This window comes from Elgaria multicarinata, chromosome 8 (assembly GCF_023053635.1).
Source record: "Elgaria multicarinata webbii isolate HBS135686 ecotype San Diego chromosome 8, rElgMul1.1.pri, whole genome shotgun sequence".
NCBI classification, from domain to species: Eukaryota; Metazoa; Chordata; class Lepidosauria; order Squamata; family Anguidae; genus Elgaria; species Elgaria multicarinata.
Window position 1 is genome coordinate 55,014,219 of NC_086178.1, and position 27,561 is coordinate 55,041,779.

Here is a 27,561-nt window from a genome sequence, read left to right on the forward strand (position 1 = left end):
TTAAAGCCATGGTAGTTAAGCCAAAAAGCCAGGCCATGCTCAGAAAGCTTTAACTACTGTGAATAAAGCAAAAATCCTTATTCACTGTGGTTAAAGCCATGGTTTAACCACAGCCTTCCCCAACCTGATGCCCTCCAAAACTTCTGAACTAGTCTATTAATTCTTTTGCAATAGGATAACGCACACATACTTCCCTCTCCAGTAGCAGCTTCATGTTAGCTTTCCCCTCATGATGCTAAACAAAGCACCTGTGGTGGGTTGTTGTTCTTACAATTCTGCTTACTCAGCCATGATGTCCCAATGGCTCTCCATGCAATGGAGTTTTTTCTGACTAAGACAGGAACAGCTGGATTGCATTGACCCAGGACATTGCTCTCTGTGAGTAACTGAGGCAGTTTGGCAGATGGTAGGAAGCTGTGCAGCATCACGATCTCAGGTGTATGTTATGCCAGAAGAGTGTCAAGGTTAGCTTTCCCCAACTTGGTGCTCTCCTGATGTGTGGCACTGCAATTCCCATAATTCCCCACCGGCAGGGCCAATGGAATTATGGGAGATGCAATCCAACACATTTGGAAGGTGCCCAGTTGGGGATGCTAGTCTAGAACAGGGATGGGGAATATCCCTCCAGATGTTGTTGAACTGCAACTTCCATCAGCCTTAGCTAGCATAGCCAGTGGTGAGGGATGATGGGAATTTCAGTCCAACAGTTTCTGGAATGGTCCATGTCCCCCATCCCTGGTTTAGGGCTAGTAGAAGTTAGTAGAAGTTAGATTAGTAGAAGTTAGATTCAGTCCCAAAGGCCTTCAACAGGTAAGCTCAGACTGTTTCTCCGTTTAGCACAATATCATCTATTATGACTGGCAGTGACTCTTCAGAGTCTCAGGCAGAATGAAGTCTTTCTCACCACCTGCAACCTGTTCTTTTAAATAAATAAAGGAAATGCCGCTTTTAGTTATAGTTATACTATCTATCTATAAACACACACACACACACACATGCACACACATTAAAAAAATACGATCTGTTTTGTTGAAATTTACAATTAAAAAAATTAGTAAATAAAAAAGTGGAGATGCCAACGATTGAATCTAGCTGAAGCAGGTACTCCTCTACCACTGAATGTGGTCCCACGCAGCCCCTGGAGATACAGCAGTGCTGGCAGGAACATGTAAGGGTAGGATGTGGCCCCTGCTATCTAGTCCATCCAAGCTCAAGGCCTGGAACAGGAGGGAGAAAAGCTAGAATCAAAAGACAAACTTTGAAGGACAAGACATGTAACAAAGAGCAGAGAAGGACTGCAAGCCAACAGCTAGCTAGGGTCAGGGGGGCATAAAGCAGGAAAGGCCAGGAGAAAATCAGCAGTGCAGAAAAGTCCCACATCTTACTCGGAAGTCTTTGTAGAGAATGTGGGTCACCACCAGCTAATTGCAGGAAGAGGGGGAGGGTCTAGCCACAGGGATTTGTGGGAAAGAACAGAGCTGAATGGCAGCCCAGTGTGAGTTGCAGGCCCGACTGAATCTGGAGCTGGCTGAGGCGATCGTGCAAACAGAGCTGCCTTGTCCTGGATTTGGGGTGCAAAATGGTCGTACTAGTTTGGGGTACAAAAAGTCGACACCCAGGCAATTGTGATCCTTTATCCCATGGAGGAGTGACTGGACTTGCTCAGGGCCAAATCAGACGTTATTTTAAATATGTGCCTAGCATTTCCCCATTTCTGCTCTGGAATAGTGGGGGGATGTAAGATCTGGATCAGGGGCCCTGCATCTATTCTAGACTAAAAAATGAAAAGAAGCCATAGCTGCTAGGCACACGTTTAAAGCAGTACCTGTTTTGGCCCTCTGTGTTCCCTCTCTGCTACTGTCCCTTGACGTTTGTAACATGGTGCAGCTGTTTCCTCTCTGCTGACTCTGTGTCCCTTCCTTGCAGATCCTGATGATGGAGGCCGGCTCCGTGGTACGGGCTGTCTTTGACTTCTGCCCCAGCGTCTCTGAGGAGTTGCCACTGTTTGTGGGGGATGTCATAGAAGTGCTGGCGGTCATAGATGAGTTCTGGCTCCTTGGAAAGAAGGAAGGAGTCACAGGTAGGAGCCCTTGAGGGACATGGGTAAGAGACCTGTCCAGAGATCGTGCAATCCAGACTGGTCAGGAAGGAAAAGTTGGGGTGGGGGTGGGGTGGGGTGGGGAGGGGAAGTGCAGCTAACTAGGGGAAGAGAGAATTTCATTCTGACCCCAGATAAAGAATCCTTGGGACTTGGGCAGCATTGGGGGTAGCAGCCAAGGACAAGAAAGAGATCTCTGGCATTGCTTGGTGGCTGCAGCAGTCTTCCATAAGAAGGAAGAGATGCAACACAGAGCGGAGGGAGGGGCTAAATTAAGTACTAAATTAAGAGCTCATCTGCTCACTCTGCAGTTGCATGAGAAACTGGGCCTGATGACGCCTTGCTGAGCTACACACAAACGGCTCATCGTATGTTAACAGCCACCACAAGGAGGGATTTAAGTGGCCTCCGCATGGTGGTCGTAGTGCCTAAATGGGCCCCATACAAGGTGGGCCTGCAACAAAATGTTGCAGCGTGGAGTGGTCCTGTGCAGGATACTCCATTCCATCCCCCCGCCAGCTTCCCATTCCTCCCACATAGTTATTCCATGATCACTAAGCCCTCTCAGCCTTCATTGGGTTGTTTTGGGGATTCCCCCTCCCCCCCCCCCACAAGTTGTTTTGTATTTCTACAAGATTTGGGGTTCCCCACACCTGGTAATGCCTCCCTCCTGTGGGTGGATGGTGCCGTTTCGATGACATCAGGTGCTTGGAGAATTGGGATTGCTATTAGTATAGCTTCCTTTTTCCTTTTGTTGCCAGTCTAATAAAAGGCGCATGTCTCAAGGCACACAATGCATCCTGATGTGGGATCAGCCTGACAACAACACCCTGAACAGCTCAAAAGATGGCAAAGCCATGACTAGCAGTCACGTCTGCAGGCCCGTCCGTTGTCCTAGCTGCAGAGCTGGGTCTTCTCCCCTGATCATCTTTTGATTCCTGCCTTTAAAAATCTATGAGCTCCAATCCACATCTGCCCTGGTTGTGTCAGTCCTGGCCGTTAGCAACTCACCACAGCCTGTGGCCACGGCCCCTGGGGAAGGGCAGGCATCCTCTGCTTATATCTCACCCTCAGCTGGGGGAAAGAGGAAGCGGCAGCCTCAGACCCTGCTCTCTCTTCCTCTCTCATTCCTCTGTGCCTGCCTGCCTTATGGCCTGTTCAAAGGGCTGCACTCGTATAAAGGGGGTGAAGTGGGCGGGATGCAGCAGCAGCAGCGGCAGCAGTGGCTGAGATTTCACTTCTCTCTGCAAATCCTTAGCAAGCTGTACAAGTGGTCTGACAGCTGCCCATGTAAAGGGGAGACAGAAAGGAGAAAGCTTCAAGTGGCCAGGAGAGGGAGCCATTCTCAAGCCTGTGTGTTCATTTCCCTTCTCTCCCTTGTGGCTCTCTGTCTTGCAGCACAGAACAAAACTAAAATCTTAGTCCCTCGGCGTGCCTCCTTCCATGGCTAAACATGGAAAGTTTAACAAGGCCTTCTTAGCTGGGCATATCAGGTCAGGCAGAGGGGTTTTGATCACCTCCATTCAATGTCCTTGTGATAACAGCTTCAAAGGAAGCCCCATAAACAGAACATTGCAGTGTCCAATCATGACATTCTTGCATTTATCATGCTGTGACTCCATAAAATAACTGTTATGTTACATACCAATCTAACACAATGTTGGTACCCCAAGTTGCAGAACCCCGAAGGGCTGAGGTGGAAAGATGCCGTGGGATTATCTGTTCGAGTAAAAGGGGCTCCTTACAGTCTCAAACCTGACCTTTATACTGGATTAAAATTGGGTCTGTGCCTTGGAAAGTTGATGATTCTGCAGGTTTGGGAGCCTTCAACCCCATCTGAGTGCTGGGATGAGGCATTTGTGTTGAATGACTTCTAACCAGCCTGGATCTGCCAAGCACAAAAAGGCAGCTGCACAAGTGATTAATGGTTCCATTATGGCCCCATAGGAATTAATGCCGCCCCCACCCCATTCCTCTCCCCTCCCCTTCAATTCACAACACACACAACAGCATCTGTTTCCTGCCCCTCTAGGAACTAATGGAACCATTAGAAATAGTGACTTGTACAGGTTGTGCAGCTGTAGTATTTTCCTGTCGGGTAAACCAGAAGCTGGTGGTGCAGCTAGAGGTGGACTTTGTGGTTGAGGCCCAGGACCCTGAAGCCCAGCCCCCCACCCCACCCCCATGACCACCCAGACAGTGGCAAGTGATGGAGGCACAGCGAACAGGCACAGCGTCAGCATCTAGGCTGGTGTGGGCATGCTGAGCCCTGCCTCACTTCCTGTTTACCCCTGCCCCGGCTCTGCTACAGTGCTAACCAGCATTCTTGGCCTTGTGTTTAAGAATATAAGAAGCACCGTGCTCGATCAGACCAAGGGTCCTTCTATTAGGATGACCATATGGAAAGGAGGACAGGGCTCCTGTATCTTTAACAGTTGCATAGAAAAGGGAATTTCAGCAGGTGACATTTGTATTCATGCAGCACCTGGTGAAATTCCATCTTCATCACAACTGTTAAAGCTGCAGGAGCTATCCTAGAGTGACCAGATACAAAAGAGGGCAGGGCTCTTGCAGCTTTAACTGTTGTGATGAAGAGGGAATTTCACCAGGTGCTGCATGCATAGAAACGACACCTGCTGAAATTCCCTTTCTATGAAACTGTTAAAGATACAGGAGCCCTGTCCTCTTTTTCATATGGTCACCCTACTGTCAGTGCCACTGGAACAAACAGGAAAAGCCGGCTTGTTCCCAGGGCAAAGAGGAATCTCATGCAAAGATTGTCATATGTGGTCCGTGCATGCAAGAATTTTTGCATGTGATCCCCCAGGTTGTAGACACATGTGCGGGTCCTTCATAGGGGGCAGCAGCAAGGCCCCTAACATCACACCTGCCCCAGGCCCCATAAAACACTCTGGTAATAATTATTCCATACAAGTGTGTTAGCAGTATCTACAGTCCAGCTCTTTGGGGTTGTGCAACTTGGGGTACCAACATTGTGTTAGATTGGTAGGTAAAGTAACAGTTGTTTTACCAAGTCATAGCATGATAAATGCAAGAATGCCATGATTGGACCCTGCAATGTGCTCTTTATGGGCTTCCCTTGAGGCTGTTCTGGAAGCAGCAGCTGGTGCAAAATATGGCATTATGGGTGGGAGACCAGGCCGTGTACATATTATTCCCATGCTGAGGGAACTGTACTGATGCTCTATTGCCACTAGGCCATCTTCAAGGTTTGCTGTTAGCAAATAAACCCTTGAACAGCTTGGGACTGGGTTCCCTGAAGGAATGTCTTCCCCTTTATAGGCCCGCTAGATCCTCAGGGGAAATTCTTTGCGTGGCACTGCAGCCTGCAGATTGTCATGTGGTGGTGACCCAGAAAGGAGCATTTTCTGCTCTTGACCCTGTCCTTTGGAATGCTCTTCCCTCTCCCATACATAAAGCATCATCTGTGATGATGTGTTCAGTGTGTTACTCTGATGATGTGTTACTCTGGCTTTTCCCAGTGACTGATGTTGGACCCTGAACCTTGTTTTACTGCTGGGTTTTATGAGGTTTTTTTATCTCTGTGTTTTTATTGGGTTTTATTGGGTTTTTATCTTGTTGTTTTTGTTGGGTTTTATGTTGATATTGTACACCTGTTAGGGATGTGCAATAATATGATTGACAATGCTCTCTCTGTGCCCCCAACCCCCATGTCATTCTAGGACAGTTCCCGAGTAGCTTTGTGGAACCTGTGGATGTCCCTGCTTTGAAGCAAGGGGAGAAGCTGTTTGTCTGTACCAGTAACTTTACTTCCCAGGAGCCTGGCAACCTGACCTTGCAGAGAGGTACTGGTGCTTTCCCTGCCTGCATCCCTTTGGCAAAGAGGGGGCCTGCTGTGCCCGGTTCTCATGCAGACTTCTCTGAGTGTCCATTAAGAGAGACCCACCAGCTGCAACGATCCAAGGGCTTCTGCTGCTGCTACCTCCATGCTCAGCTGGGCTCACTGTGCCTGGGGATGAGCTCTGAGGACCCCTGACAGCAGGGAAGTGCCAAGGATAATTGCCATAGGCCAACTTTCTCAGCGCTGGGATCACTGTTGCTCGGCAAGAGCACTGTAAGCCTTTCTGGCAGGGGTAGGAAACCTCAGGCCTAGGGGCCAAATCAGCCCCTCGGGGTGTGTGTGTCTCAGTTTGGCCCTCCAAGGTTCCCCAGATGGTCTTGCTCCTTTCCCCTCTGCCGCCGATTGTTTGGTAGTTTCCCACTGTTTGTCCAGTCCGTCCCCTGTCCTCCCATTCTAAAAGGTTCCAATACCTCTCTTAAGGCTTAGTTACCGGCAGTAAGAGTGTTAAGCTAATATATGCTGATATTTTTTTGCAATGTTGGCCCCTCCCCCTTTGACCCACCCACCCCCGGAATGATATCCCAGAGAGCTTCTCCAAAATGGAATAGGGCCCTCAGGCTGAAAGAATCCCCCACCCCTGCTGTTCTAGGTTTGGGGCTGCCTGTATCTCCCAGGGTTGGACGCTTGAAGAAGTGCTGAGCAAGGGGTGCTGTAGGTGACCCCTGAGCAATTCCCCTGACCCTTGTGTAGGGTGACCATATGAAAAGGAGGACAGGGCTCCTGTGTCTTTAACAGTTGCATAGAAAAGGGAATTTCAGCAGGTGTCATTTGTATATATGGAGGACCTGGTGAAATTCCCTCTTCATCACAACAGTTAAAGCTGCAGGAGCTATACTAGAGTGACCAGATTTAAAAGAGGGCAGGACACCTGCAGCTTTAACTGCTGTGATGAAGAAAAAATTTCACCAGGTTCCCCATATAGACAAATGACACCTGCTGAAATTTCCTTTTCAATACAACTGTTAAAGATACAGGAGCCCTGTCCTCCTTTTCATATGGTCACCCTACCTTGTGATCTTTCTCCTGGCAGGAGACCTGGTGATTCTGGATGGTCCGGTGGCCTCTCCGTGGCTCCAAGGCCGGAGCTGCTGGGGAGCCAGAGGCTTCTTCCCATCATCCTGTGTGCGAGAACTCGGCCTCTCCGCCTTTGGTCCTCGATCCCCTTATGGCATCACCCTGGAGACGCCGCCCTACGCCCTGGGCCAGGCCCGAGCGCTGATGGGCCTTTCAGCCCAGCTGGAGGAGGAGCTGGACTTCCGGGAAGGGGATGTGATCACCATCGTTGGGGTCCCTGAGCCTGGATGGTTCGAGGGGGAGCTTGGGGGTCGCCGAGGCATCTTCCCTGAGGGGTTTGTGGAACTCTTGGGTCCCCTGAAAGCTGAGAGCAACCCTGAGGAGCCAGCATCATTCGAAATCCACAGCGTTAACGGCGTGCAAGACCCGTATCCCCAGGCAGAGAAGGAGGCATGGAGTGATGGGGAGGAGGTGCCGGGGCCTTACGGAATTGCTCTCTATCAGTTCCAAGCCCTGGAGTCAGCGGAGCTGGACTTTGAGGTGGGGGACCGGATCCGGATTCTGGAGGTCCTGGAAGATGGCTGGTTGGAGGGGGAGCTTCGAGGAAGGCGGGGCATCTTCCCCCACAGGTTTGTGAGGCTGGAGGAGAGTAGCCCCCCCTCCAGGGAGAACTGGGAGCCTGGGTGCCTGCCGAAGAGGGTGGACTCTGAGGCAGGCAGTGCCTGCAAAGCAGCCCCCCCTGGCGTGTGGGAGGAGCCTGGATGGAGCTCAGTCCATCCTGGGGAGGAGTCTGGTCACCTTGCGATGAGGCAGGAGGGCCCTTTGGATGCTGAGCTCCAACGGGGCGGAATGCGACACTACCAAAATGGAGGCTGCCTGGGATCTCTTCCCTCTGGTGTGTCGGGCTCTCCCTCTGTAGATTCTTCCAAAACTGTAAATGGCATTTCTTGTGTCCCTCGGCCTCCGCTCCAGTCAAAGAACCAGCTCGGTGACCACATGAGTGGCCCAGCGCTCAGCCAGAGCCCAAGGACCTCGCGGGGCCCTTCAGAGGCCTGCAAGGCCTCGGAGTGGGATGGAGACACTCGCAGCCTCTCCCACGATGGTGTTCTTTGTGAGGACATGCCTGCTTGCACAGAAGTCCAGCGTCGGAAACCCAAATCCCGCTCATCCAGCTTCAGTGGGACACATGAGGGCCTGGAGACGTGGCCTGTTCTTCGGGGTGCCCGGGCTGAGCGCCCCCAAGGGGTGCTCCATGGGGAGAGCTGTGGGGACCTCGATTCCAAGCTGACAGAGCAGCTAGCCCAGTTTGAACAAAGCCTGGCCCATCCCGTTGGCCACACCGGCTATTGCAGCCCCCAGCAGGATAATGTCTCCCGGCATTTTTCCATCCTGGACTTCAGCTCGGAGAAGGACATTGTGCGTGGTTCAGTGGAGCACACCCCACACAGAAGAAAGGTTTTGCGGCCACCACCTCCTCGGCCTAGGACTCCTGTCTCTGCCCCCAAAACCACACCTCCGCCTCAGGCTCTCCCAACCTCCGTGCGGCCTTCCAGGCCAGCCCCGCTGCCCCCTGCAGGCAGCCAGAGGAGGAGTCTGGCATCAGCAAAGCCACCCTCGGGGAGCAAAGAGGGGCACGGCAGCACCAACGAGCCTGGGAGTGCACCTCAATGTCTTTTCCTGCTGAATCGCCTCCAGGAAATGGAGCAAGAACTGGATGTTTACAAAAAGACTCGGGCAGAGCACAGCGCAATGCTGGAGCAGCCACAGGATGATCTTGGGCGAGCCGAGACTCTGGAAAACCTAGACTTCTGCGACTGCAAAATAGCAGGCCTGTGCCTGGAGCTGCAAGAGCTGAGGGGTGAGTACAGTCATTTTTGGTGGGGGGGGAAACTCTACCCCAGGGTTGGCTGCCACACCCACGGCAGACCACACCTGAAGTGGGGGTGGGGGTGAAACGGCATCCATAGCAGCCATAGTGCGCCATTATGGTCAACATTAGCTTGCAAGGGAAATTTAACCCTACCAAAAAGGCTAATTCTGAACACTTTTGCACTCCATAGATGGCATTTTAAAAAACAACAACACTGCATCTGTGTAGGACAGCCGGCAGGGGCAGGGAGCAAAAATGGCCCCTGGACCTCCCACAGTTGCCCAACCCTGGTCTACTCAGATCTGCCTTTTGGCACAGGTGGGATGGTGAGGGAAGGGCTGGCAGGAGATTATATGAAGTCCAGTTCTCTCTGTCGGAGCAACACGGTACTTGCAGCCATGGCTCCTTATTGGGTGAGTGGGATGTGATCCCCCAGTGCTGTCACCAGGATCTGATTTGTCTCTTGCTCTGCTGGCATCTTTTGGAGGGGGCAAAGATGAGCAGAAAGCATTTTTCTGCCAAGCACCACGACTTTATCCTGAGCGGTCCTGCATCGCGTGGAAGTTGTGTCCTATTCCAAGCCTCTTGCGCGGAGAGGCAACCTGGTGTCCTCCAGCTGTTTTGGACTAATTCCCACAATCCCTCAGTGGGCTCCATCACACCAGCATTTTATCGCATTCTCATTGTGCCTGGTTTGCGGTTTTGCAGCACAGCACTCAGATGACGTCATGCCTGTCCTGCAGACACCCCGCCTCTTCCCCTCCTTTTTTCGTCTTTTCCTAGAGTGTGGAAAGTCTGGATTGTTTCCCCCAAATGGAATTAAAGTGCCCTTCAGCCCCCGTGTAGTGCCGTCCTCTCGCTGTTTCCTTTGTTGGGGGGGTGTGCTTTGAAGGGAGAGCTTGCTGATGAAAAGGGAGGGCGGGGTGGTTCTTCTCCAGCACCGTGTTGGCAAATCGCTAGGCAACAAAGCCAGAGCGAGCAGGGGAAGGAGCCCACGCCCATCACAATGTTACAACCAATGAACTGGAGGCAGAAGAAGGAGCAGGGCAGAGTGGGAGAGCAAGGGAGGTTTCAACGGTATAGCGCAATACCACAAAACCATGTGAAAAGGGCCATTAGCTTGATGCGCTAATGAAACAGAGCTAGAAATCATGGAGGAAAACCAGGGGGGAAAAGTAGGTGTGATGGCTATCCAGGGATCAAAGTGTAACTTGTATTGTACACTTCTCATTCCAGGGGTTCTCACTCTGGGACTGTGTCATGTTTTCCACTTATTTTGGGGTATTGGCTGACACAAGAAAGCAGGCTGAATAGGCAACTTTGTGTAGGAGGATGCTAGTTCTTGATCTCTAGCATCCAGGAGTAGGTAGCTTCATTCTGTGACTGCGATTAAATTGCCTACACTAGGAGGACAACACAAAGGAGACTATAAGGTGTATAAACATTCTATTGACTCAGCAGAATAACCCGAGTCTCAGCACCTTTCAGATTATACAGCCCTTCTTCAGGGAATATTTGCTGACAAAGGAAAAAAGAAATCCAAATAGTATTGTCTTGGGAAAACCCCAGTTAAAACAATGTGAACAAGTGTAAAACAAATACAGATAATAAAAATAACGATTAACAGAAAAAACTATCACAGTTTCCAAATGTCTGGAGGAATAAGCAAGCCTTCACTTGGTTTTGAATAGCAGCCGGAGTAGTGAGGAAGTATATTCCAAAGTTCCGGGGCCACTATAGAAAAGGCTTCGGTGTTGAATTACAACGGTAGCTCATGAGAGCGTAGAACCTGGAGCGAGGCCTCCTTGGCGGAATGGAAACTATAGGTAGCTGGGGGTTGTTGGGCTTCTGCATAGCCTGCTGAATTCTGCCTGCGATGCCATCAGAGTTCCTGGAGTTCAGTCACTCCCATGCAGATTTCCGGAGGCTTGGAGGGTATGTCCCAGGATTTTATGGTTGCCAGGACTAATTCGGGAAATAGCAGCTTGCCCATGGGCAAACAGTGAGTCCAGCCTTGAACTGAGATTTGAACCCCATCGAGGCCCAGCATGTCTCCTTAGGGAAGCAGAGGAGGCACGTGATGAATGCGCGGAGTCAGTACTTTTAAAAAAGTGCTTGTGATTGCCTGTGTGCATTCATGAGTGACTGATGCCGCCGGATGATTGCATAGCCAAGGTTGGCTTTGTTGCTCCCGCATGCAGACCAGAGGTAGCCCCAGGGTCCAGCCTTTAATTCCCGCAAGGGCCTTGCTTGTCCCCCTTTTCCCTTGCCCCAGGGAAGTGCTCGTGGGGTGCGGCTGCTCACAGCACAAGCTTGCAGTTTCCCTGTACTGAGGAGCCCGGGAGAGAGGTTGCTGGCTGCTGCCTTTAGCATTACAAACCAGAGAATCCGGTTTGGGCAGGGAGCTCGTCCAATCCACAGCTGCAGCCTGTGGGATTCTGGTTACTCATTACCTGCCAGCAGGTGGGAGAGGCCACCCGGGCTTGCTGCCTATTGGGTCCGAAGGTTGTGCTGCTTCTCTGTTGCCGGGCAGTTAGTCAGCAGTGTCCCGGGGTGAGGCGTAGGGAGAGGGAGATTGTTGAGGAATTGAGCCCCCTGGGGAAGGGGGCGGGGGCACATCAAGGGAACATGTGCACTTACCCCAAGGCAAGAAGTGGGACAGACTCTCCCGGACAGCGGCCCCGCCTCCGGTTCCCTAGCTGGGAGTACGAAGACTACTGCTCCGTCAGGAGAGGCGACGGTGCCAATGGGTTTGGGCAGAATGGCAGGGACCGTGATTGGGACAGCAAACGTCGAACCAAGGAGCTGTATGGCACCACCAGGCCAGTGGGCAGATCCTGCGGTCACTTCAGGAAGGAGAAGATCTGGGACAGGGACCATGAAATGGCCAGAGCCTGCAGGGACTGTGGGAAGGAAGGCAGACAAGATGTGGACCAGATGAACAGGAACAACCTGTTTCCGGAGCATGAGACAGTAGGCAATGGTCTTCTGGAGGAAAGGGGCTACCACGTGGACAGGGAGAAGGCCACAAGCGTAGTCTACAGGAAACCTCATGGCTGCTATAAGGATGGCTTGTCTCTGGATGTGGACTTTAGAGACTCTAGGAATGAGGACATTTTGGATATGAACCACTGGAGAGAAAGCAGAAACTATGGTGACTTTCGGGAGGAGGAGGATTGGTACCCAGGTGGCCATAACTTGGATGTGGACTATAAGAAGGGAGGTGACAAGTGTGTGGACCACAGCAGAACAGATGGGAAATATTGCGAGATGGTGGAAAGGCAGTATCCGCGGCATGGAGATTCCCGCAATGCCCCACATTCAGGTGGGGCTCCTAAGCGCTACGCTGTGGATGACAGAACTCTCTCTGTTGCCCAAGAAGGTCGGGGGTCCTGGTCCTTGGGATATGAGAGCAGTAGACCTGGGCTGGAGCCTGGGTGCGAAACTGTCAGGCCAGACTACATGGCAGAGGATGATTCCAGAGGGATGGACACTGTGGCTGCCCAGTCCAGAGCCCCGGGTCTGCCAGGCGGATGCCCACGGATGCGTGCAGGGCGCTCAGACTGGAGCTGGGACTGGGAAGACAGAGCTGGCTTGGCAGGGGGCACAGAAACCTGGCAGCGAAACAGCTGTTACCGCCGTACGGCTCCAAGCGCCTTGAGGCGCCACGTAAAAGGAAAACAAGGTAGGTGAGGGGAGAATTGTGGGAGAAGACGGTGTGTGTTTGGGGGACCACACCTTCCCAGTCAGCCTGCCCGCCCTGACACAAACACCTGTGCTTACCACAGCCATGGAGAACACCATCTTGATTCTGTCATTCACTCGTGATTTTATAAAGGTTAATTAACTGTTGTTTTCTCTAATTGACGTTTGTGGGTTTTTTCCTCCCTGGCCAGGCCTCCTTAGTGGCTCTGCCTTTTTCTCAGTTAGGCTGGGCATGTGAAAATGAAAGCCCTTTGGCCAGGACCATTTGTGTTGTTTGGCTAGTGCTGTCAGGTGTGTTATTGCCCTGTCAGGGGTCTCCTGGCATTAGCAAAGCAAGTATGCTCCCTGCCCCAGTGTGTACCTGGCCTCCAAGAGAGTCAGGCGTTGAGCACAGGATGAATCCTGAGCACCTCTATGAAGCCATCCTTTGCACCTCACACAGCAACCGGTTTTCTTGAAGCGTATTGTGGTGCGAGACCCCCTCGAGTTTTGTGATACTACGTTCTTACTGGGTCTGTGCAATTCTGGGGAAATGTGCACTCCCTCCTAGTTAGCTTGGCTTCCCACTGCTGTGTGGCTGTTATTGGCACTTCCCCTGGAGAGGCAGCTTAAAAGCTTGGCTTGCCCACTGCTGGGGGTTGGTCTCCACAGTGACTCTTACATCTCTGGTCTCATAGCAGGTCTAGCCATTTTGGTGTGCTTAGTGTGGATTTCTCGTGAGGATATGAAAGGGGTGCTGGCTTGCACTGCAAGGTGCTTTCTGCTGGGTTTCGCTCTAGTGACACCATTCAGCTTTTGCTGAAGCCATTGCAGGTCAATCTCAACCGATGGTTTTTCTTTGCTCAGTAGCCACAGGAGCCTGCTCTGTCTTGTTCTCCAGCAGTTCTAGAAGGCTGTGTGATAAGCCAACGTTATTGCTATTGCTCATACATGCCGTCAATAGTCATAGGATTTTGCAGAGTACTTAACCAAAGACAGGCCCTCGCCCTCTGGGTTTGTGTACACCTGTGGCCCTCCCCCAGGGACTCCTTTTGGCCATCAGAGCAGCTAGGCTTGGACTCAGGTGTGAAAGCAGAGCGGGAAACTGATGGGGCAGGCTTGGCTTTGCTGCTGTTGCTAAGCTTCTATAGTTAGCGTTCCTGAAGCCCTGTCATCAGTTGGATCCTAGACTAGAAAAAGAAAAGTAGAGTTAGTTGTCATGGGTAATCTGCATTAAAAAGTGAGAGAGAGAACAGAATCACAATTTCCAGCCAAGATATTCTAAATTTAACACCACAAAATAGCCAAATTGAGCAACTGGTACAAATTATGCAAGGTACTTTGCTTATTAGGCCTACTTTCTAATACTTCTGCTAGTCATGGGGAGTGCTAAATACTAGTGATGAAGGACAAAGATGATCCAGCTCCTGACTGCTTAACATATTACTCAATCCTGCCTCCCCTTGCCCAGGTACGCAAAAGCCTCTTTTAGCAGCTTTAGGGGCTAGAAATTTACCTTTAAAACAACAACAACAACACAATTTTAAAAGGAAAGCGGAAATCCTTTCGGAGACAGTGAATGCTGCAACCAAATAAAATTCTGCGCTTGCAAGTACAGTTGCAGGATAAGCACAGACTTAGTTATCTGGGAGGATCTTCAGGGGCTAAAAATGAAGCGAGCTGGGTTGTTGGTGGAGAGCTCAACAGAAGTGGAATCCGCAATACCCAGCATAGAGGACAGTCATCTCTTCATCAAGGATATTCTGTGTATGGTTGGGTGCACCAATATGAAATGCTTGGCTATGTTGTAGAGGCTGCAGTGCAGACCTGCCATAGGGACCTTTGAGCTGGGTCTCAATGAACCACATGGACTTTGGCTCCCGGCCTTCTTCAAGGGTGGACTAAACCTCGGAAAACAAGCACATCTGCAAGAGGTTCAGTGATGTCAGCCAGAGCTGTCCCAATAAGAAAGCTGAAGAATCAAACCTGGAGAATTATACCCTAAGCAAATATCTCCCCCCGAGTCATTCTACTGTCCCGGTCTAAGATTGAGCAAGTATTCATGGAGCCAGAACTGCTGCTTATATTCCTGAAACTCTGACTTCAGGGTCTGATTCACACTTTATTCAGAAGACAGGTTTGCCATTTGTGTTTCCTGGTGAACGCTGTGTCTGTAAACACAGAGCTTGGGTAGCTACGATTGCCCATAGTTTCCTGGTTCATGTTCAGACATTGGCCTCAGCTTCAGATGTTCTACACCTTTATTGAGAGACACACCACACAAGTGGCAAACATACCTGCTATATAAAGTGGCTAACAGAAGTGTTTTTCTCTCACAGAAGAACACAACCTGAATTGGAATGCCAATTTTTTTAGAGCCTGTGAAATTGAGGGTGTGACAATCCCCATTCATCTTTAAGGGATGCTGTCAGGCCATCTAATAATCATTTTACTGCTTATCAGTGCAATTAGAGGCATGGGCATGTTACAAAAGCCTGCTCAGGTTACAGAGCTGATCAGGTATCAGGTAGCTGATAGATGTAGCAAATGATGCTGTGTCTTGATTGTGAAACTGAGGGAGCACACAAATGTACATAATTTGTGAGCAGTGGGGCTACTCACTATGTTCAGTCAAATGTATAGTTTTCTCTCTGGGATTGAGTTTGGTATGTTTGCAGCAAGAGCACTGCTGATTGGCTGGAACCTGTGACATCACAAGCCCACCTTCTCCCAATTCTCCTCCTGGAGCAGCTTTTCAACTTTAAAAAGGTTTTTTTTTTAATTAAATTAAATGAGAGAAATATACTTTTAATTGAATAAATGTACATATGCTGCTTACAAATAAAATAGAGGCATACAGCCCACTTGAAATATGAGGACATGTGCAAGGGGCCTCCAGATGTTTTGTGCTACCGTTCCCATAATACCTTGCCATTGACCATTTTGGCTGGGTGCATCTGCTGAGTACCAAGTTTCCTACCCCTGGCATAGCAAATGCAGGGAGAAAGCCAGGCTTGAGTGAAGAAACACCCATGGCAAGTATGTTTAAGGTAGATTTCTGTACTCCTCAAAAAAGCCAAGAGGGAGGGGGCACTCCTGTCATGCTTGGAAAACCCCATTGTGCTTTGCTGCTCTATGCCAGCTTGCTCAGCAGAGAAACCCGGAGGAGGAGGAGGAGGAGGAGGAGGGTGCATCTTGTTTCTTTACTGTCCATAACAGTAAAGGGGTCAAGAGAACCACTTGCACAGTGTAGGATGCATTGGTGGCATCAGCTTTTGCTTCTGGCTACACAACACAAAGGGCTAAGGCCAGCCCTGCTGCTGAGATTTTCCATGTCTCTCACAGTAAGAGACACTTGAGCTAACAGAACCACAACTATGTTGGGTTGCAGAGAGTACAACCAGGGAACCAGGGAACTCCATCTGGGTCTTTTCTCTCCGCAACTGGGGTTTTGGTCTGATGCAGGGAAGCACTGGCATTCTCCTTCTTCTGTGGAATGGTTTCATACCAGGCGCATCCCGTTGTGAGAAGCAGGGACACCCTGGCTAGCCTTTCCTTTCGACTCTTGCCTGCCATGTTCACTGCAACCTCCGGAGACCTCAGTTTTCTTTTATCAAACAACCTGGTAACTGCAACCTAAAGTGCTTTTCTTGCCCTTCGACTGTTTGCATTTGCCAAGGGTTCGGTCGCACCTTCGTCACCTAAGGAAAAATGCAGGAACATTTTCCACCTGTGAGCAAATGGGTGTAACCGTTATCAGCTGTCTGCTGGACTAGCTAGTGGGAGGTGGTGCTTTTAATCTTTTCTCAAACCAAAGTTTAATCCTCCCTTATCTGTCTGTCCATCTGCCTCTGTGCTGTTTATATCTTTCTGCCACACTTTAGTGGTCCAGAACAGCTACAGAAAACCCAGAGTAGTTAATGAACCTTAAATTATATTGTGACATTCTCTCCACCTCCAGGAGTGGGGACAATTCCAGGATCAGTGCTAGAGCGTTTAGTTTCCTTTGGATGAATTAGAGAGACTGGCAATCTTCTACATGTCTACTCAGAAGTCACACCCATTAAATTCAAAGGGTTTAAGTCTGTAAATGTACATAGTAAGTGTGTTTAGGATTACACACTTATGTTGTCTTTGTGACCTTGATTGTAGACTAGAAAAGAAAAAGCAGAGTAAGTTGTGAGGAGGAACCCTAAAGGGGTGGGACCCAAAACCTCTCAGCGAAAACTGAGTGTGCTTAGCAGGCATGGAATGCTGACTGTTGCAGAGAGGAAATGGGAAAATGCCCCGGGGTGGGTGGGGGGTGGAACAAAGCCTCCCCTAGCCTGGTGCCCTCCAGATGTTTTAGACTACAATGCCCATCTTCTGACAATTGTCTGGAGCTGATGGGAGGTATAGTCCAAAACATCTGAAGGATGCTAGTTGGGGACATCTGAACTAGAGCATCCTGGAAAAGGGTATGTATGATGGGCTGCCTGGAAGCCTGCCCCCAGAGCAACCCACACTGCAGTATTTTTTTGGAGATGCCGCTTGTGTCCTTATGAATTAACACAAATCTTCAAGGCAGAAGGTCCCTGAGTCAGAGGCTGGGCTGCTAGGGTCTTCTGGTTACCTCCCACAGCAATGAATCTCCTTCCTTCCTTCTCCGCAGCCCAGCCTGGCCCAACCCCCAACCCCTGGGCTGGGGCTTTGTCTTCCCATTTGCTCCTGTGCTGCCAAGCAAAGAGCAATGAAGTCTGAAACAGAAACCTGCTTTCAGCTGGAAATAAATGGAGGCAGCTTGTGTGTCACCCCAATGGAATGTCCTCTGGATCGAAGTTCCCCTGCACGGGGGCAGAAGACCTGGGAATGCTTTTCTGCAGGGGCAGCGCTTACGCTGCCGGGCTGCCACATTGTTTCTGGTTACTTACACATCGCACAGCCTTGTGTGCACATTCCAGCATGGGCTGCACCTTCTTGGCCTGGATTTTGCACGCACAATGCACCTGCTATTGGTTGCTGGAGGAGAGGAGGCGCGTGCAAAGAGGAGGCGGGCTGCAATCCAGTGCTGGGAAAGAAAAACAGTGGGCTTCTTCTGCTTGTGCCTCTCAGGAGCCCTGTTTGGGGTCCGGGCAGCCAGCCAGCCTTTCATTCAGCTGGTAGATTCTCTCTTCCAGTAAAGAAGCTCCCCACCAGTCTAGGGCGGGATCTAATAATAACTGAAACTGTTGCCAGCCCGGAGCCTCGCCTTGTTGTCTGGCAAAGCCCCCTGTGTCATCAAGGCTGCAGAAAAAGCATACACTGTGCAGTGATGGGTAAAGCTGCACCTGTAGTATTTCTGTCTGCCACATAGCTTTTGAAGGAACAGCGCTTTGATCAGAAAGAGACGGCAGCCAAGATCTCTGTCTCCCTTATGCTGAACATAGGGGAAGACATATAAATATCCTAGTATATTTTAGCATCAAGTTCTTACAGTAACTAAGCCTTAGGAGTGACATTTCAACCTCTTGCAATGGGGGGAAAACTGCACAAAAGCTGTGAAACCACCAAAAGATGGTGGTTGGGGGAAGGGGTTTGTTGCCTTCTAAGGAAGCCTGGAGGGTCAAGACTGGGACCCGCCACAGGGCTGTCTCTGGGACCCAGATCTGAAGCGTTGCACTCCTGCCTTATGGAAACAGGCAGGGGCAAGTGGGAGATATAAAGTTTGGTGTTGGAGACCAAACTGAACATTGGAAACTGCCTTCCGGCAGGATCCTTTCCCAGCCTTAAGTAGAGATGCGGGGATTGAACTGCATGGAAACTGCCACTGAGCTATGAGCCTCTGCCTTAGGGAGTAAGTCGTGGGGATAAGATGGCTGTTGACCAAGTGATGAACAGTCAGTGTGTGAAGTCATCCAAAGAGAGGAGTAAATAGTGGCACTACTACACTCTCGGTGCCTTGTGGGTTCTGCCCTTCATGGTGGCCTTCTTCCAGCCCTTTTTCATACTGTCGTAGAATGATGCATGAGCCTTTGCAGAGTGCCTCCCTGCGCACAGCAAGCTCTTAGTTGAAAGGGCACGCACGTGTGTGTCGCTGCCAAGAGCGTTGGTCACCGGCGGTGGGAGTGAGACTCAGAATGCATGCCAATGGGCTTCCAGACGTGGGAGACCACAGCCGAGCTGCCAGCGGAGACAGTGTGATAGGCCTGCCTCATCAAAATTCAGCCCACGTTGGCAGAATAGGAAGATCGGGAACCCAAAGAAACAAGCCTGCTTTTATTTTTCCACTTAGCTCTTAGAAATAATCACCAATGTCGTAAAGCCCAGTTAATAAATTAGGGCAACGGAGCATCTTGTTCTCGTATGAGCAAAACCACAGAATCTCTCTGTACTTCTGCAAAAAGTAAATAAAGACATCTGAGGAGACTGTTCAGAAACAACTGTTTTGCAGGTGATGAAGGCAGAAACAGAGACTTAATTAGAGGGAAAGTTTGTTTTGGTGTATGTTGATTTAGTGTTGTTGTAACACCCGAAACAAAAATTCATGTGAGGGAAACGCATGCTTTCAGCATCCCTGGAATTCTCCTGCTTGCTCCCGTATTGTGAGGCTTTTGCTTCCATGTTACAAGAAGTGCATCTAGCCAGGGGCGGGCATTATGGGAACAAGCTTCTGTTGGGTCTCCCAAGGAATGCTGCGGGGAGGGGAGGCGTTTTCCCTTTAAAAGAGCAAATGCCTGAGAAATGCCAGGGCGCGGGGAGGGGGTGTTAGTGGGCCCCAGGAATCTGCGTGTGAACCTGAGCGGGGGGGGGGGGGGGCGGCCTGAATTAAGACAACAGCAGGTGGGATAGAAAACCAGGAAAACCGGCTCCGATCCGGCATGGCTCGTCGAATTTCGGGCAGCAGAGCCGGTGGTCTGCATATGCCCCCGTGCAATTCCCTGTCCAGCCGCTCAGCATGTTGGCCGCCTGTTAACTTCGCCCGTTTGCCGAGTTTGCATCCCAAGAATCCGCAGCAGCCTTCCCAACACAGCCAAAAGGGGCGGGGTGGCTTTGGGGACTGGAGGGTGGGCGGAGGTTTCTTCCTCCTCCTCACCGGATTTCCAACTCCGGGCTTTGGCTCTGCCCGGCCGTGGGCGGCCGCTCCCTCCTTGGGCTATTGAGATGCTAATACCCTGAGAGCTTTGCTCGGGCTGGGGGTCAGTTTTGTCCGCCTGCCCCCAGATTTCTTACAGGACGTCCCCCAGTTGGAGCAGCAGGTGGGGATGGCTCCTGGCCTCGGCTTGGTGAGGATCCTGGGGCAAGCGGGGTCCTAGCGGGATGGGGGTTAGATTGTCGGGGTGGGGGTGCTCCTCAAGCTCTGTTCTTCCCTGCACCCCGCTGATCCTCCGGCGGATCCACCACTCCCTCTACCCCAACCCCTTCCCCACCCTGCACCTGCCGGGGCCTCCTTTTGCGCAAAGCCACGCCTCCTCTTCTCCCCGCTCCCCTGCCGCGGGCAGGGACGTTGTAACCGGCTTTGTCCAATAGAAAGCGCAGTGGAATGCTGCTCCTCCAGTTTGCTGTGAGGATCTCTCTTCGAGGGAAAGGCAGTGCTGGGAAGTCAGCTGCCTATAGGACGGAGAGATTGCGTTTTCCCTTGTCCTATAGAAATAATGATCCAGTAGATCATCCAGACTTCCCCATCCTGGTGCCCTGAGGATGTGCTGGACCGCAACTCTCATCATTCCCGGGAGTTGCGGTCCAACATACCGTCCGAAATTTAACATCTTGGCATAAGCAAGGTCCCTTAACGCGGATTACTTCTTAACTTGCCCATCTCCGTGTCGTTGCACTTCTGCTGCGGGGGCTGGGAATGTATTCGGTTTGAGTTCACTGGTGCAAAAGGATATGACCTTATGCTGCGTTATGTCCACACAGCCCCATTCTCTCAAGTCTCCTAGACGACAAAGTTGGGTCTTGGCATGTGGCTGACATAGTAAACACAATAGTAGTCTAACTGGATCAAACCAATGACTCATCGCCTTCAGTTGCTTGTTTCCAGCAGTTGCAGATGATGACTTGCGCTCTTCACGGTCTAGCTCCTGCCTATCTCTCCTCTCTCATCTCACACTATTCCCCCGCTCGTGCTCTCCGCTCCTCTGATGCCATGCTTCTCGCCTGCCCCAGGACCTCCACTTCCCTTACTCGGCTTTGTCCTTTTTCTTCTGCTGCCCCTTACGCCTGGAACGCTCTTCCAGAACACTTGAGAACTACAAACTCAATCACAGCTTTTAAAACTCAGCTAAAAACTTTTCTTTTCCCTATAGCTTTTAAATATTGAGTTTGTTCTAACTCCATACTGTTAGCTTCACCCTACCCGGTGCCTGTTTACACTTCCCTGTGCCTGTTTGCATTCTCCTTCCCTCTTTATTGTTTACTACAACTTTATTAGATTGTAAGCCTATGCGGCAGGGTCTTGCTATTTACTGTGTTATCTGTACAGCACCATGTACATTGATGGTGCTATATAAATAAATAATAATAATAATAATAATAATAATAATAACTTGATTGCAGTGTATGGTACCACTAGAAGATCTGATTGCTGAGGTCTGGCAGGTTACAGATTTAGAGACACTGTGGCTATATTGAACATCTATACTAATAGCTCTTGATGCTTTTTTAATTTCCATTAGCTTACTTAGATTTTTTTAAACTCGTTTTTTCTGCTCTTACTACTGGTCATTGCTACTTCTAGTAGCAGAGGGTTCCATAGATCAGCTGTGTCTGAGGGAGAATATATCCTTGTTCATTTTTTAATTAAAGTATTACACAGTTCTAGAGTTATATGAAAAGATTAATAAATGTACAATCTTATGCATATTTAGTCAGAAAAAATCTTACAACTCCCAGCATTCTCCAGCCAGCCCTGCTGCCTGCCTAGGGCATGCTAGGAATTGTAGGACGTTTTGTTTTGTTTTGTTTTGTCTAAACATGCGTAGGATTGTGTCCTAATTGTTCCCTATTATATTTTTCTGGTCTACTCATGACTTAAAGTAAGTTTCATTGTTTTAAGTGGAAAGGCTTAAAAATGAAACAGACTCTCCTGACTTTATGTACATCAAAATAAAATCTTATCCTCTTGGCCCTTTCTTTCTGAAACTGAGAGTGCAATCCTGTATACACTTCCTTGGGAGTAGCTACCACTGAACTCAGTGGACCTTACATCTGAGTTAAACATGCATAGGATTGGGCTATGTGGAATCCTAATCTCCCCCCTTTTTTGTGTGTGATATATATTGCATGCCCATGATTATTGCTTCTTCTTTTTTTAGGTACACCTGTCCAATTTGGTTACCAACACTGTAGCATGGGTTGAGCTATCCACAATTATTCCACAATCTTCTTAGGCCCTGTTCAGACAACCATGATGTTTAAACATTTTGAGCTAAACATTATGGTTTAGTGTGGTGTATGAACCATTCCTAGCCATTTTGGCTACATAACCGCAGCTTAAACTCATTCACTAACCACTTGCTTCAAAAGGGTTAGTGGCCTAACCATGGCTTACCGTGTTGTCTGAATAGACCCTTAGTGGTATTAATTAACGCAGTCCAGTACTGCCTGACTCATAGACTCAGTTCACCCAGAAGAATTGAGGAGTGATGAGAGGGTAATTTCGTATATATAGCATGTACCTCTCTTTTCCAGAGGGGTAACATATTAGTCTGCTGCAGCAAAAACACAGCAGAGGATCTTGAGGTACCTTAAGGACTAACACATTTATCACAGCGTATACTGTTATGGACAAAAAAGCCTTTGTCTACAAAAGCTTACCCCATAATACACCTATATAGTACATGCTAAATAAGAAATGTGCAGTGCCTAAAATCATGTGGTTTGAAATGTGTTGGCTACATAGGGAGCTCCTGATTGGCTGTGGCGCCCTGTGGCACAGCCCCACAATGGAAGACGTGTGCCTTCCACAGGTTTCTTCTCAGAGCTACCCTGATCCCTGGGATCCAGTGCCCTTGATCCATTCTTCCCTTTCTCCTTCTAAGTTACTTGCTACTGCTCCGATAGTCATCACTGATTGAAAACAACAGCCATTCACACTCCCTTCCCGGGAAAGAGGGAGACTGCCGGAAACATGTGGGTGGTGCAGCCTGGCTGTTTCTGACACTTTCTCCCTGCCCTGGGGCCAGCATGGAGGAGGCAGCCTATGACTAAAAGGCCCTTTCATCTGCCAGAAGGCCAACAAGTGGTCATCAGTGGGTTGGCTTTGGAAGTCCAGTTACTGACTGCCGCTTTATAAGGAGCTGCCAGCTGGCTCCATCACCCTGTCCTCATCGCCTCCGGCTCTCTTTCAGAAATGACCCTGCTCTCCTCCCAGCCAGCGTCCCTGGACTCTGCAGCCGCCACTCCGAACCCAGAGCAAAGGATGTTGGAGAAGAGGGCAAAGGTCATTGACGAGCTGCTGCAGACGGAGCGGGATTATATCCGGGACCTCGAGATGTGTGTGCAGAAGGTCCTGGTGCCATTGCAGGAGGCTCAGGTGGGTGTGTCAGAGGTGCCACTCACCTGTGGCAACCAATGGCGAACAGGCATGGAACATGATGTGGTGATCTTGAGCCATTGGGAGAGGTGGCTAGAGGAGGGGTGGGGAGCCTGGTGCCCTCTGGGGTTTGGATCCACATTTAGTCATGCTTAGAGTAGACCCATTGAAATCAGTGGGACAAATCAGTCTTGACTGACTTAAGTCCCTTTGATTTTAGTGGGTCTGCTGTAGGTATGGCTAAATGTGGATCTGATCCCAGATGTTTTGAGTACAACTCCCGTAATATCTAAAGACTGGCCATGCTGGCTGGGGCCTATGGGAGTTATAATCCAAAACATCTGGAGGGCAAGAGTGTTGGACATTATTTTAACCAAGGACACCTGGGTTCAAATCTCCGCTCTGTGACAGAACTTACTGAGTGACCTTGGGCCAATGGCTGTCTCTCAGCCCGACCTACCTTGCAAGGTTGTTATGAGGGGAACGGGGAGGCATGTAGGAGGAAGGATGGGATAAAATATAATATAAAATGTGGATATGTATTTATAACGTGTAAAACTGGAGATGTTGATGGATGCAGTTTCCTTGGAAAGTGCAATGGGTGTTTTCAGTAGTGCTTGGGGGCTGGAAGGGCAATTGTCCAGGGCCCCCTGCGTGTCTGTGCCATTTGCCTGTATTGGGATGTCATTCGCTGCAAGTACAGGAGGATTTGCCCGTGTTCTCTGATGCTGTTTTTAGCCTGTGGGGAAAGGGAAAGACACCGAACCCTGACTCGTTCGTGTGGGAAGCGTGGGTCTGAGGGAGCAGCCCGCCATTGTGCAGACACGTGTCCTCTTGCTCTAGTGCTCTCTTGTTTCCTCCTCCATAGGTTCCGCATGTCGACTGTGAGGGGCTGTTTGGGAACATCTATGGGGTAATTTCCTTCTCCAAGCAGCTGCTGAGCACCTTGGAAGCTGCTGATGCTGTGGGTACGTGTTTTGGGGGATCTGAGCCCAGCAGTAAGAGGAGTTAGAGGGTGGCGGGCATTGCATAAACGGACCTTCCCTAATCTGCCGCCCTATGGGGATGTTGGACTACAACTCCCGTCACCCCCTGAATGCATCTCTGACTGAAGATGATGGAGTTGTAGTCCAAACAAATCTGGAGAGGGTGCCAAGCTGTGGGAGGCTGGCATAGACAGAGGCGCTGTTTCACATGATTTAATCCATTGCATCCTCCACTGGGCCTGACTTGCATCCCTTAGTTCCTGTACTGTAAGGCAGGAGTGCACAACTCGCAGCTTGCGAAGCAGTGGGGGTCCCACTCACTCCCCCTCCTCCCGCAGCACAGCTAATCAGCTGGACTGTAATTGGGGGAATGGTGTTCTAGCACTGCTATTAGTGGGCAGGGAGGAGAGTGTGCGTGTGAGCAAACGCAAGTGTGTGGCTAACACCAGATGTGTGGCTAACACCCTTAAGGTCAAAAAGATTGCGCACCCTTGCTGTTGGGCAAGGGCGGGCAGAAGGTAGATCTCCAGATGTTTTGGACCCAATTCCCATGGACCCAATGCAAACTTTGCCACTGATTCAGTTACATAAGATTGTGTGTCGATGACCAGGAAGGTTGTGTTCCACTCCTGAGACCTTCCTGGGAAAGGAGCAGTCAGACGACAAATAAATCTGGTTCTTCCGTCTCTTTAAAACGAACGCGATTGGGACACGTGTAGTACAACCTGTTAACCCTTCGCTGCCCCTCCTAAGGACCAACATTTCTGGCGCTTCGGGCTGAGCTGGAGGCCGTGTACAAAATGTTCTGCCACAACCACGACGAGGCCATTGCGCTCCTGGAGGCCTATGAAAAGGATGAGAAGGTCCAGAAGCACCTGCTGGGGTCTCTGGAGGTCCTCAGGTGAGAAGGCAGCCCGGGCTCCTTCTCTTCTCCCCACCCCACTGCTGGGCTTTGGCAGGCTCGGCTGATTTGGCCTGGCCCCCTTCCCTTTGCACGACTTCCCAGTTAGGATGGAAAAACTTTCTGGTTTGTGGGCAGAGCCCCCCACCCCAGGGCAGAATGTCAGGGTCCCCACCCCTCATGTAACAACTTCCTCCTGCATGAACCCTCAGCCCTTGTATGGAATGGGGGTCCTCCGTTTAATGGCTGCTAGGGGGTTTCTCAGCCAATGGCTTGGGTGCAGCTTAGGCTCTCGCTTAGTAGCCGCGACAGGGTGGAGATGGTAGCAGCCTTAGGACTTAGGTAGCAATCTTTCTAATCAGCTGCTTTTTCTTGGTGTCTCCCTCCCCCACCCCGCACCGACCTGTTTTGTCCCTGCCAGGAGTCTGTATAGCGAATGGTAAGCAAGCTTTTATATACCATCGGGCTGTTTGTTTGTTTATTCAGGTATCTGAGGAGGCAGCAAGGAGGTGGAGGGAGGGGTTGTGCTTCTGGCAAGAGTGGGGGGAGGGTGAATTGAGATCATCCGCGCACTGGGGGGTTTGGGAAGAGCCGGCCGCTGTGGCCGCGGTCACCTGCTCAGGCTGGGGAGGGAGTGGAGTGAGGCCTGGCTGGGCAACTAGAGTAGCAACTAGTCAACAAAGTGGCTGTGGTGTGAAGTTTGGCTAGAGAAGAACGCATGTCGAGAACTGTGGCTGAGTTTGGGATGGATGCTGGTGCCGTGTTGTTTCGTGGTCTTTTGTGGGGGGGGGGGCAAAACAGCTTTATAGGTGAGGAGTGCCCTGGGTGTGCTGGCTTGGCTTTAGGCAGATGTTGACTTTGAAGGTGTGGGGTGATTCCTTGGGGTGCAGGACTTTGGGGGAGATGGCCAGGTTGTCAGTGGAGCACGGGTGACACCTGGTTTATGTGATCCTTTGCATGCTGCCTTCTGCTCCCTTCATCAGGGGCTGCACCAACTACATTGACCTGGGCTCCTTCCTGATCAAGCCCGTGCAGCGGGTGATGCGCTACCCGTTGCTGCTGATGGAGCTCCTGAGCGCTACGCCCGAGTCTCATCCTGATCGCGCTCCGTTGGCAGCCGCCGTCCTTGCGGTCAAGGAAATCAACGGGAACATCAACGAGTACAAACGGCGAAAGGACTTAGGTGAGCTGCGGGGCTGTGGGGGGAAGGATGCCGACCAGGGAGAAAGGGAGGAGGAGCGCAAACCCCCTACTTGAGGCAGAGAAGAGGGAAAGCCACCGGGCCTCCCTACGTGGAGAGTGGGGGTCCCACGTTTGGAGGTTTGGTGTAGCCACACCAGGCTGGGTGTGGCTACTGTGAAAAAGCTGTTAGACCAGTCTTCCTCATCTTGGTGCCCTCCCCCCAGGGCTGTTAGACTACAACTCCCATTCTCCCCAGCCAGCATGGCTGGGGAGAATGGGAGTTGTAGTCTAACACCCCTGGGGGGAGGGCACCAAGACGAGGACGGCTGTGATAGACAGAGAAAAGTGAAGCACGTCCCTGTGGGTGCTGGGAGGGAAAGCGGAACATCTGCACATTTTAACCCACATGCTTTTTATATTTTATTTTGTATTTTTATATTGTAAAAATATAAAAAGCACTAAAGCACTATTGTATTATAGTGCTTTGTATTTTGTATTTGTGTTTTTAAATTGTTGGTTGTTTTATCATGCTCTTCGTGGTTTTAATTTTTGTGAACCGCCCAGAGAGCTTCGGCTATTGGGCGGTGTAGAAATGAAATAAATAAATAAATAAAATAAACATGTCCTTCATTAGCAGGAGGATTCATCCAGCCAGTTACAAAAGCACAGGCCCTCCGGTCTGGGCCAGAAGGCAGCAGCGCTGCTAGTCTTGTTTGAAAGCAGTGCAAGGGTGGGGTTAGCGTGAACTGGCCAAGGCCTGTGGCTGGGTTGATTAGGAAACGTCCTATTGTCCTGGGTTAACTCAGGTCTAGGGGAGATTGGCTGCTCCCTCTGGTGAATGCTGATTCCTGCTCCCCCCCCCCCACCTTTCCCAGTGCTGAAGTACAGGAAGACGGATGACGACAGCCTCATCGAGAAGATCTCCAAGCTCAACTTCCACTCCATCATCAAGAAATCCAATCGGGTCAGCAGCCATCTCAAGCACCTCACGGGGTTTGCGCCCCAAGTAAGTAACGGGCCAGCTCCACCTGTGGATCCGTCGCAAGGCTGTAAGGGCTTCGTGCTCCGAGAAGCTCTGTGTGGCTTCTTAGCTCCCTCCCTTTCTCTTGCAGCTCAAGGATGAGGCTTTCGAGGAGACCGAGAAGAATTTCCGGATGCAGGAGCGGCTAATTAAATCGTTCATCCGGGACCTTTCCCTCTACCTTCAGCATGTCCGGGTAAATATGCACGTGTGTGCGTGGGGGCGGGGGGTGTCGCCTTGCGATGGAGTGGGCTCACCTTGGCGAGGCCCGGGCCGCCTTTTTCTGCCCCGCCTTTTGTCTCCCTTTCTCTGCTTCTGGGAGCTGGTCATCGCTGGACTTGTGGGGGCTTCTGAACCACCGCAAGTCAGCTGATTTATTTATTTATTTATTTAAGGATTTTTATGCCACCATTCAGCCAAAAAAGGCTCT

The 27,561-nt window shown here is 50.5% G+C and overlaps 1 protein-coding gene across 2 annotated transcripts in view; it reads left to right on the forward strand.

The window, feature by feature from the left end:
• The window catches only part of DNMBP (dynamin binding protein), a 49,478-nt gene that overhangs the window by 16,205 nt on the left and 5,712 nt on the right, over positions 1-27,561 (forward strand). The window contains exons 2-11 of one of the 2 annotated variants that reach the window (XM_063132465.1): positions 1,927-2,080; positions 5,803-5,925; positions 7,012-8,853; positions 22,857-23,041; positions 23,910-24,009; positions 24,781-24,928; positions 25,350-25,367; positions 25,912-26,111; positions 26,986-27,116; positions 27,223-27,327. In XM_063132465.1, the coding sequence (XP_062988535.1) occupies positions 1,933-2,080; positions 5,803-5,925; positions 7,012-8,853; positions 22,857-23,041; positions 23,910-24,009; positions 24,781-24,928; positions 25,350-25,367; positions 25,912-26,111; positions 26,986-27,116; positions 27,223-27,327 (3,000 nt within the window). In that variant the 5' untranslated portion in view covers positions 1,927-1,932. The remainder of the gene's footprint in view (positions 1-1,926; positions 2,081-5,802; positions 5,926-7,011; positions 8,854-22,856; positions 23,042-23,909; positions 24,010-24,780; positions 24,929-25,349; positions 25,368-25,911; positions 26,112-26,985; positions 27,117-27,222; positions 27,328-27,561) is intronic. The other variant, XM_063132466.1, reaches the window with a different exon arrangement.